We start from the raw sequence: 11,868 nt of genomic DNA, 5'->3' as shown, positions 1-11,868 counted from the left end.
GATAAATGTCTGTTCAAGCAATATTTATTAATTATATATACAGCTATATTCAGTTTTTGGTGTGAGTGAATGATGACTGCATAACATTAATAAATGTGACATTCAGAGAAATATCTCTCTAGATTGTTTCCTCAGTTTTGACTGTAAGCTTGTCAAATATTTAATTTAGCTTTCAATATAAAACCTTTCAAAATGAGCATAGGCAGTATTGTGCTGGTCTATTGTTCAATTTTCACAAAAGATATAAAATACACATACTGTATTACAGAAATATTTAACATTAAACAGGAACAAGTGCCAATCAGTGGAAGGATTAAGAACTGCAGTCTGGTGTGCCATATAAACAGGATTCCTTTAGATGCTCCAGCTCTTCGGTTAGCTTCTTGTTCTGGTTTTCCATCATGGCAAGGCGAGTCTCTAAGCTCCGCACATACTCCTTCCTCCTGCGCCTACACTGTCTGGCCGACTCCCTGCAAAAAGCACAAGAAACACAGGCAACACAACACACCATACTGGCTCTGGAGATTTCTGTGGCCACCAGCATATACACATGCACACATCACCATCTTAGGCACATGGGACGACACGACCATGCAGCTGTCACCTTATTCAATTGTTGCGAGAGTTGGCTAGACATTGTGTGAAAACCATATTTAAAAATATATACCATATATAAAACCATACATGGCAAATCTGTATACGGCAAAGTCTTTAGTGAGTGACTTGCAATGGATTACTGCTATTCGGTTTTGTGAGAGTACAGGTCTTTAAGAGCCTTGAGTTCTTCAATGAGTGTCTTGTTTTGTTTTTCAAGTACAGCAACTCGGTTCTCGAGACATTTGACATATTCTTTCTTCTTCCGACGGCATTCCCGTGCAGCCTCCCTGGAAGTAACAACAGAGAGGCTCCATGAGCATGAATATATCTTAAAATAAATTTTTCACTGTGACTGAATGCCTCAGTCGCTATTCACTTTAATTGTATGGAAAGAAAGAAGCACTGAACGTAAACGGTTACTGAGGCTGTCATTCCCTAACAACCTTTGTGTTCCATGGAAGAAAGAAAGTCATGGGTTTGGAATGACATCAAAGAGAGTACATGAGGATAGAATGTTCATTTCTGGGTGAACTGTGCCATTAAGAAGCTATGTTTTTCCATTTTAACAATGGAAACAAAAGTAAAGACCAAAGTAAATGGACAGACACAGAGACATAATTTTCAAATTCAAGCTGAAACAAGCATGATGCAATGATGCTGACAGTCCTGTGATCAAAGGAAGTAAGCAGGCCAATGGATGCAACAGAAGAACATATGGATGCAACAGAAGAACATGTAAGACATCAAGTGCAGTAAGAGCTAATGAAAAGAAGTGAGGAAGTCATTGTTGACAATTTGGTGAAACATGAAAATCAGGTGAGTATTAAATAATGTCTATGATTTCATGTTCTAAGGCTACAGAATGATTGAGGATTCTTGAGTGGGGCAGGACTGCTGGTTTTTACCTGTTTTTCATCAGACGGAGTTCCCTCTTGCGTGATGCCTCCTCAGTAAACTCCTGAGGGCTTGGCAGAGAGCCAAGTGAGCTGCCCATCACCTGGGAAAGGCTTGAGGTAGGAGAGTGAATCTGATACGCCGACATATCTCCAGTACTGGCTGCAAAAACCCCACACACGTTCATTTATGGAAGAACCTTACAGGGTACACAAACTTTTCAATACATTATTTTCCTGGATATTTTATGTAACCAAAACCTGTACTGTGTAAGCCATCATGTATGATAAAGTAAAATTGTGGCGATTGGCATGACCGTGCTGGGCATAATGCCTATATTTATTTATAACCAAGATAGATACCATCACAAAAAAAAAAAAAAAAAAAAAAAAGTAGTGTTAACTTTACACTACATCATTTATAAAGACAACAAATTATATTCCAGGACATTTTTAGATTTCTGGTGGCACCTGCTGTTTATTTTGTGTTATGGCTAGATAAAGTAGTTTAATTAAGGCATCTTGGAAACTAAAGACCTTTTTATTTTACTATTTTGTTTCTGGTCAGTTTAGAGGTTAAAACGGTTGTTTCGTTTTGTTTATTTCATTATTTGGCGCCACTCGCGGCCCCATCCCCCTTCTCTGTGTGTCTCATATTAACTTGGTATTGTAAATACTGAAGTATCTGTGAAAGTATGGAGCACTAGACGACACATACACATCATAGACGCATACACAGGGGTGAATGACTTAACGTCTTCGACAGCTGGAAGGATGCTATTATTTAGACAAATATTTATCATTCTTTAGAGTACAGTGAAGGGCCAGCTTACTGTCTGAGTATCTTAGACTACGCTCCAATATAATATACTATATGCGCATTTTAAATCTGTGTTGAAACTCCAAATCTCCTTCAGCAAATATCTCATCAGTGAGATGGTTATTCTGAGATGACACTAGCAGGGTTCCCACGCGTCCTAGAAAACCTGGAATTTTGCAATGCAATTTTCCAGTCATGGAAAATTAGAAAAATCCCTAAATGTCCTGGAAGATAATTATTTTTCCTGGACAATATGTTAGTATAATAAAGACGGGTTGACTGTGTTGCTAGCAAGGTTTTCATTACATGTACAAAACCATGGTAACGATCGGGACACGGAGTCAAAAGCCCATAGGAGTCAAAAGCCCTATTCGGACGCGACTAGTTTTCAAAATGACGTTTGAGTTACAATTATTATCAAATGACATTTGTGATTTCGTGTAATGATTCGGACAAGAGGTGGAGTGTCTGTTTTCTAGATGTAGGCGTTACAGAAGGTCGAACACATCAATTTAGGTGTTAAAATTAACATATCTTTTAAACTATATATTTAAATTTTAAATTAATTCTCATAAAAAAAATCAAATAATTAATTATTTAATTAATTGATTTAATTTTAATGTATGAATTATGCATTTTAAATTACTTATTTTACCTCTGTGAAACACAAATTTCCCTGACCTCCTTAGGGAAAACTAGTCCCGTCCTTATAGGGCTAAATACACAAATTCGTATAATTTTGTCACTGCCAGCAGCTGCACATTGTGAAATAACGTCAAAGGTTAAGGGTGCTTATACTCTTAATTGATTACAGCAGCATCCAAAGGTGTGCTTGGCAATCCCTGTCCAACCGAGGCAGATCGTTCGATTGGTTACAGCTATAGCCAAATGCGTGCTTGGCGCGTGCACAGTGAGAAGCAGCACTCTTGAAACTTCTCATTCTTTTTTTTCTTTCTTTTTTTTTTTTTTTTTTTGTTGATTTTTCCCCTTTTTCACCCAATTTGGAATGCCCTATTCCCAATGTGTTTTTTAAGTCCTCGTGGTCGCGTAGTGATTCTCCTCAATCCGGGTGGCGGAGGACGAATCCCAGCTGCCTCGGCGTCTGAGACTGCCAACCCGTGCATCTTATCACGTGGCTTGTTGAGCACGTTGCCACGGAGACATAGATTGTGTGGAGGCTTCACGCCACCCACCGCAGCATCCACGCTCAACTCACCACGCGCCCCACCGAGAACGAACCACATTATAGCCCAGAGGAGGTTACCCCATGTGACTCTACCCTCCCTAGCAACCGGGCCAATTTGGTTGCTTAGGAGACCTGGCTGGAGTCACTCAGCACGCCCTGGGATTCTAACTAGCGAACTCCAGGGGTGGTAGCCAGCGTATTTTACAAGTGTACAATTAATCAAATAAAAATTGTGATACGTCCTAGTGTGATAATAAAAAAATAAAAAAATAATCTGATTTAATTGAATAAATAAATAATCTGCAAGTGATGCACGCTTCAAAATGTAGAGCCGGCCGCTCATATGAAAACACCTCATCATGATCATCATGTGCACTCTTGTGTGTGTGTGAGATGACAGAGACAGAGAGCACTCTGAAGTGCACAGCACATACAGACTATGTATTTATTAAACTGAATCACAGTTTTACAGGGATTATTAATCACACTGGGCCATGGAGCAAACTGCTTATCTGGAGGTGATAAACTACCATCAAAAACAAACAGAAACGTCAAAATAAAAGCTCGATATAAATGGCTGCATGTGTTTTTGCTTAATGTCCTGGAAAACTGTGCCTTGACAAGAGTGGGAACCCTGACAAGGTATTTGTCCTAAATTTCAAGCCAGACAAAAATATATGTATGTATACGTAATAAATATACTAATTACAATGTAATATGAGGGTGATATAATGAAATTGACAAAGAGTCCATATTGATGATGTCTGATGCAGCCCATGATATTACCATGTTACTATATAAAGATCACATTTCTGCATGGACTAAAGGCTGTGAATTACTGTAATACCAACTGGAGAACTGCAAACGCATTGTATGGTTGCTGAGAAGTCACAGTAGTTGATTATACACAGATCTACACTCAGTGCAGTAATAAACTGGATTATATACCAGTGAGAGCTCTGACATATTTGAACAGAGAGCGACATGCATGACAACCATCCTGTTCTAATGAAAACGGCAATGATACAATTTCCTCTGGTAGCCACAAACTACAGTGAACTGTGGTCATAGTCAGGAATGAGACCAAACAGCATCCTTACTCAATTTTTATCTACACTTTTTGATTTTTCTTTAATCAAAATAAATATTCACAATTTAAAGGAGTATTCCAGGTTCAATACATGTTTAGCTCAATCAACAGCATTTGTGCCAAAAAAAAAAAAAAAAAGAAAGAAAGAAAAACAAGCCAAATTCAAGGTTACAGTGAGGCACTTAAAATAGATCTGAATGGGGCTAATTTTTGGAGGGTTGGAAGGCAGAAATGTGAAGCTTATAATTTTATAAAAGCACTTACATGAATTCTTCTGTTAAAACTTGTACTATTTGCTGCACAGTTGTTTAAATTATCATTTTTATGGTTTTAGGGTTTACAGCATTACGTCGTCATGGCAACAAAGTTGTAAAATTGGATAAAACTTTACACTGAAAAGGTTAATAAGCCATTTTTATAACACTAAAATTATGTTAACAAGCATATTGTTTACATCTTGTGGCTATACTTTTGAAACAGTATTTTAATGTCTACAGGTTCACTTCCATTGTAAGTGCCTCACTGTAACCCAGATTTTTGCTTTTTTTTTTTTAAAGAAAAAGAGGGACAAGTCGAAACTTTTGGTTAATCAACATTATGCTACAAATGCTGTTGATTGATCTTAACTTATATTGACCCCAGAATATTCCTTTAAATTTTAAAATCTTATTAACATAAAAAAGTGCATTGCAAGATATGCAAGTGCTTTTAACATTTCTCTACATGTCTTGGATTCTCAATTTCTCTTTGTCTCCGTGGAGACTGCAGAGTATTATCTAAGAGATGATTCATCTGGTAGTCCTGCTCTCACAAAAGGAGCTGCCTATAGCATGACTCTGGACTGACGTCAATGTACATCTTATTTGCTGTTCAGCATTTACATTTCCCTGCTGGTGTCCAATTCCAGGAAACATGACAACGTCAGATGTACTGTGAGTGGGCAGAGCATTCAAGCATTTCAGAAATAGAGAGAGAGGGTGAGAGAGAGGTGCTGAAATACGTGAGTAATAGCTACAGATGAACTGAACAAGAAGGGGAAAAAGACTTGTTGCATACTGCACAGACTTTTCACTACAAGAATGTAGTGTGATACACAGAAAAATCGTACTTTTGTTTTCACAGTACCATCTCAGTTTGTTTTGTTTTTTTAAAAACTTTAGTTTTATGTTTGTTTGTTTTTTTAGATTTTAAAATGTTTTTTTGTTGGTTTGTTTTTGTTAATATTCTCTGATAATTATCAAATAAATAAATAAATAAAAAACTCACAGTTAAAAATCACCTAAACTGTGCAACTTAAAATTCAATCTTTGTAAATATATATTTAAAGCGAGTTCCCAACATTACATGCAATGAAAACCACATGGCAACACACAAAAACAAACAACAAACATACTTGATTCTGTCTCATCTCCAGTCACAGCCATGTATAATGATCTGAAAGCTTGTCTGTGTCTCTCTGCTGTCAGTATGTAATGCTGCCCAAACAACAAGCTAAGTGTGCAGTCACTGTCAGAGCCATTGACATCACTATGACATCACTGGCCTTCTGATGTCAGTAACAGTGGCTCGCAGAGACAGCCCTCCCCTTTCCCCCTTCCTCCTCTGCCATTTACACATCAAACTGTCAGCTGGACTAATGCAGACTACAGAAGCAAGGGCACTATTTTTAAATGTGTAAGATTTTACTTAAGATTTAGTTTTTACTATGATTTCAACAAGAATAATACAGTACGCTCTGGAGTATGTACAATGTCATATGATAGTGTTTTAGCCTTGTTTTAAGTATTGACATGAATTGATGTGCAAATCTTTGATTTTCCTGCCTGTGCTTTAATAGCTGTGTGGGTGTATCTCACAAAACATGACAAGAACATGCCTGGGTGTTTATTTGACCCCAAAGTCATAACAAAGAAAGAAAATGAAGCCTGTTTTAGGATTATTAAATTCTCATTACTGAAAAATCTTAATGATCCCAAAAATAGGCATCATTTCTAATTGGCATCTCTTTTTTTATTTCTCTTGATTTTGGGAGAACATGTAAACTGGATATGTTTTTGTGAGATTCATTCATGTATTTATGACTTCTGTGTTTATTTAACATTTAAGGAATATTCCGGTTTCAATATAATAAACTCAGTCAACAGCATTTGTGGCATAATGTAGATTACCACAAAAAATTATTTGTGCTGGTCTCTCCTTTTCTTTAAAAAAGCAAAAATCGAGGTTACAATGAGGCATTTAAAATGGAAGTTAATGCGGCCAATCCATAAACATTAAAATACTCACTGTTTCAAAAGTATCGCCACAAGATGTAAACAATGTGCATGCTAACATGTTTTCAGTGTAATAAAATCACATAACCATTTCAGTGTATAGTTATAGCAAATTTAACAACTTCATTTTCATCATGACTTAACCCTGTAATCCCAATAATTTAGTAGTCCACCACAACTTTACTGCTCAAATAATACACACATTTTAACCAAAGAATAAATGCAAGTGCTTTTATAAAATTAAGCTTCACATTTCTGCCTTTAAACCCTCCAAAAATTGGCCCCCTTTTTCTTTTTTTTAAGAAAAGGAGGGAAAAATCTAAATTATATTTTATGATAATCACCATTTTGCCACTTTGTGCGACTGAGTTTAACTTGTATTGATCCCAGAATATTCCTTTATTTAAAACCTGGACTCAGCAGCTGATATACAGTCTTGTCAAAACAGGCTTGTCTACATGGTACTGTATTATATCCAAGAAGAGTATAATCCAAATAAATGAAGTCTTTACCTTGGGCCACTACATTATTGTCCGACAGCATGTAAGGCTGAGTGGCATCCCTGGAGTGCACAGCATACTGCATCATAGGAGCCCCAGGCGATCCTGAGCTGTTCATGTTGAAAGATTGATAACTCTGGTTGCAGGGGATAAACTGGACGCTGCCACTCTGATTGAGAGCAACTTCAGAATAATACAACAATAATAAATGTCAAATGAGGATAAGCCTTTGCACATTATACAAAGTGTGTCACAGACAAAATGTTCAACTGTGGAGAATACTGTATATAGTAGACCCAAAAAGAATTCGGACACTTTGGCCTCACTAAAAATGTATGAATGCCTTTACATTACAAAACAGAAAAGCAAACCAAGTAGCATTTATTTATAAGTCAAAGCAAGCATACTTTTCACAAATAGAAGTATGTTAGGTTTCAAAAATAGTAATAAAGTGCAACAGTCGGGTTCCAGAAGTAAAAATCCTGTTATTTGTTTTCCATAGGCAAATACATTTTTTATGATGACTTATAAAACTTTACAGACAGACTTACCGTGAGCTCAGAGGTTGTTACTGATGGTATATGCTTCTGTTGAAGCCATCAGTCTGTGTTATTTCAGCTTCATATTTTAGAAATTATGTTTAATAGCGGAATTCCTGGTGAAGGACTACACTACCAATGAATCTAAGAGAAACGCTCCACCAATCAGAAAATCACATTGAACAAAGCGACCAAACAAGTGATGCAGAGACCGCCCACTCGCACGATGCACTTTGAATGACGCAATTGAATCGGTCTTCCTACACTCTCAAACTATTTTTCTATTTGTAAATATCTGAATATTTTGGCAGTAGAATTAACAACTTGAAATCAAAAGTTTTATACTTTTCAACTGTTTTTCATTCAATTACGACAATTGCTTCATGGGATTGTAGTTCACGTGCTCGTGAAGACAGTACATAGTCTAGTGTTTGTCTTTGTGTCTGATTTTCAAATACTTCTTAGTTTCAAATTAAAGTTAAGAATGGCATGATTCACTTTGGAGCTGGTTGGTTTGGTTCATGCTTAGAACTCTTTTATGAAGGATTTTATGCATTGCCTATGGAAGAAATGAATGAACTGTTGTGGTCTATAGATGTAATGTTCAAAATGAAAACAAAAAGGACTATTATGACACTTTCTGGCTATCAAACCATTACACCTGTGTGAACTTGAGGGAAACTGACTTACTAAAAATCACCCTGACAACAGTTGGTTGAAAGTAATTGAAAAATTGCTCAGAAAAAGTCAGTTCTGAGAAAAGATCTACCATCATTGTTAGCAGGTGTCTCTTGCTTTGATATGTTGTTACTCCAGTGCAATGAAAATCATTTTAAGTGTGGCTTAAATCCCCGTACACACATGCAGCAACTTCAAGCAACAAAGCGATTAGATCTCATTCATTTTCATTGAGAGCTGTCGACTTGTGATGACATGTGCGACAGCAACCTCTGGCGACTAGATGTGGACGTGTCCATCGACTTGAGAAAGTTGCAAAAAGTTTACATTTATGCAAATGTGGAGCGACTTTCGAGAGCGACAACCAATAGGAGTGAAGAGAATGTCAGTGTAACTCACATCACCAGTCAATTGTCGGCAGTCTAATTCAGTTTGGTTCGTACATTGATTGATCATTCATCTTATTAATGATATGCATTAAGCACAGTTGTTGGCAGTTCATATAAAAACATTCTCACCAGTAGAATGGCATTTTTAGGAGGATTATAAGGATGTTTCAGAAATTGCTGGCAGTCTGAATGAGTTTGATTTGTAAATTTGATAGATCATTCATCTTGTTGATGATATGATGCAATGAGCACTGCTGCAGTTCATATGAAAACACTCTCCTCTGCAGAATGAGCATTATTAGGGACAAGAAAACTGATTCCTAGTCAAATTAGAATCATATCTTAGATTAAATAGTGAAATGCCTCATCGGTGATCAGATTTCCAAGAGATATGGCCAGTCGTGCAGTCCACCAATATCGTTAGAGCGACAGCAGTAGGAACACCCACGGGCGACTTCACACTAGAGACTAGTGACTTCAAGCGATAAAGTAATTGCATGTGTGCATGGGGCTTGAGTGTACAAAAATGTCCTTTTTAGGGCCTCTGTAGTTATAATAATGCTATGTAAAAAGCCTTGGAAAAAATCTCACTGAAAGGGCCTGCATTGGTCTTGTAGAGAATGTCTCCTGAAGAGGAGGATGCCTTTACATCACACTTTTCTTCTGTAGCTCCACCTTCTGGAATGTCATGCAGATTTGTCCTGGTATGCCTGCTGGGTAGCTCCCTTTTCTTTGGAGAGTCAGATAGATCCTTGCTAGATTTTTCAACTTTGCATACTACTGATGATGCCTGAGGACAAATCAAAAGACAGGTTTAGACAATCACATTCTAACAACTAGAGTAAACATGAGAATGAAAAATTGTGAAGCCTAGATCAGATTTTTTAGTTTTTTAGTTTTGTTGCAAATGATCCCTTTGAATTCCTACAATACAAATGTCATATACTGTGTGTGTTACAGTAATATATAAATATACAGTATATTGTATATATGCGGTGTATAAGGACAATCTTGTGATAATAATGTAATTAATTCCTCAATAATCTGAGGAATAGATCACACACATGATTTTTCAAAGTACACAAGGTCATTTCTTTTATTTTTTTCCCCACCTACAGTGTGACACATCACACAAGTGTGAATCCACACTGTCTTACTCAGTTCCCCAGAGGCAACTGTGGAAAACACTGAAGCTGATCAAAGGAAGCCCACTGTTACATCCATCCATATTCTATAACCACTTGTCCTATGTAGGGTTGCAGCCTATCCCAGCTGTCTTGGGCCAAAGGCAGGGAAACACCATGGACAGATGGCCAGTCCATCACAGGACAACACAGACAGACATACATCTCACACCTATGTGCAATTTAGAGTCTCCAGTTAACTTAACCAGCATGTCTTTTGGACCGTGGGGGACACGAACACTGGAAGTACATGCAAACTCCACACAGAGCCAGGACTCAAACCCAGGACCTTCTTGCTGTGAGGCAACAGTGCTTCCCACTGAGCCACCATGCCACACACATTTTTTCCTATCATACCTATCATGGAGACCCATAATCTGAGTCACAGCTTGCTTCAATGTGATGTAGCCAGTGTAGTTACACTGAAAATAGTGGTAATTGTTACCTCAACAACCTATTTCTACTTGATTTAACCACCAAAAAAAATAAAAATAAAATAATAATAATATTTGTAATTTTTTTTTTTTTTTTTTTTTTACAAAACTCTAACCTCTAAAATACTTTCGTTGATATAACCTAATTTTTCCATTTGATTTAGTCAGATTAAATAATATTTTAGACATACCTGACAAAATATTTTTTACAGAGTAGAGGCTGTGGCAGAAAGAGTTAATGCTAAATACAGTGTTCAGTGACAAGAAAAATGCTAATTTATGCATGTGGATATTACCTGCATGAAAGGCCGAGGTCTTTCCTGCATCATCTGACCAACTGGCAGCTGTACCCTAGTCGTACCTGGAATTCCTGTGGAGCTGCTGCCTAGTTGTGTCTATAAACAAAATGGTGTTGATTATTGAGACAATTTATTTAATGCATTACACCATATTTTATGACTCAAAATATATTAATATTTTTTTCAAGGTCTCTTTACCTGTAAAATGACCTATATCTAAATATCTAAAATCTTTTAGATCTTTAAACCAGGCCATTTCTTATGGAGCTAAATAAATGACAAAAATATTTGAATTTGAATTTTGTGAATTTGAATTTCAGACATGTGGCATTTAACAAAATTGAAGTTTCCATGGTGTATTTTATAGTTTTGAATTTGAATTTTGTACATTTAAATACTAGACGTGGCATTTAGCTAAATTTAATTTTCAATGGCGAATTTTATAGTTTTTAATTTACAATGGCAATTCCAGTATTACGGATGTGACATTTGCTGTGAAAACCCATCGTTACAGACCTGACAGTTGTGACACTTACTTGAGGGGAAAATCAACATGCTAAAACTTATAATGTTTCAAAATGCTCACTTATAAACATAATGGACATCGTTTACATCATCTTTGTGCATTTTGCATTCAGTAAACTTTACCTGTGCGCATGTGGTAGATTTAGTCCTTCTTAGAACCTGTTGGCCTGGATCTTCTGTTTTCATTCTGATTTACACTAAAAAGAAAAAAAAAAGAAAATAAATAAAAGTTTCCTGATATACACCCTACCAGTGACGTGCACAGACCTTACCAGGGGCAATAGTTGTTGAGCGGGGGGCACTCTCCGCTTAAATCTCCGCGCTCTTAAAGGCACCTCCACTTAAAAGGGCACCTTTACATTTGTGAATGTAAAGGTGCTCGCGCCACTGCAGCCCCCATTCTGTGCATGTCAGTGCACCCTATACTTAAAGCAAATGTCAAAGCTGCCATTTAATTCACT

At 36.9% G+C, this 11,868-nt stretch overlaps 1 protein-coding gene across 2 annotated transcripts; it reads right to left on the bottom strand.

Annotated features, from left to right (window-relative positions):
* Positions 1-329: 329 nt before the first annotated feature.
* On the bottom strand, positions 330-10,897 carry LOC127434478 (cAMP-responsive element modulator-like). 2 transcript variants are annotated; one of them, XM_051687288.1, is made up of 5 exons: positions 10,880-10,897; positions 9,557-9,755; positions 7,372-7,542; positions 1,503-1,653; positions 330-884 (listed from the first exon to the last, which is right to left on the bottom strand). In XM_051687288.1, the coding sequence occupies exons 1-5, from the start codon at positions 10,883-10,885 to the stop codon at positions 740-742; spliced, it is 672 nt and encodes a 223-aa protein (XP_051543248.1). In that variant the 5' UTR covers positions 10,886-10,897; the 3' UTR covers positions 330-739. The 2 variants fall into 2 exon arrangements, with proteins under 2 accessions (XP_051543248.1, XP_051543250.1); XM_051687290.1 differs by lacking the exons at positions 7,372-7,542; positions 9,557-9,755; positions 10,880-10,897 and adding an exon at positions 5,980-6,052.
* Between the last annotated feature and the right edge of the window lie 971 nt (positions 10,898-11,868).

This window comes from Myxocyprinus asiaticus, chromosome 44, assembly GCF_019703515.2.
Source record: "Myxocyprinus asiaticus isolate MX2 ecotype Aquarium Trade chromosome 44, UBuf_Myxa_2, whole genome shotgun sequence".
NCBI lineage: Eukaryota > Metazoa > Chordata > Actinopteri > Cypriniformes > Catostomidae > Myxocyprinus > Myxocyprinus asiaticus.
This window is presented reverse-complemented; position numbering and strand designations above follow the sequence as displayed.

What these genes read in the sequence shown, in the direction of transcription:
- LOC127434478 (XM_051687288.1), bottom strand. An exon ending in GACCAATGCAGGCCCTTTCA is followed by an intron (nt 7,543 to 9,556) that starts GTGAGATTTTTT and finishes ATTATTCTGAAG; the next exon opens with TTGCTCTCAATCAGAGTGGC. An exon ending in CTCCGTCTGATGAAAAACAG is followed by an intron (nt 885 to 1,502) that starts GTAAAAACCAGC and finishes TGTTACTTCCAG; the next exon opens with GGAGGCTGCACGGGAATGCC.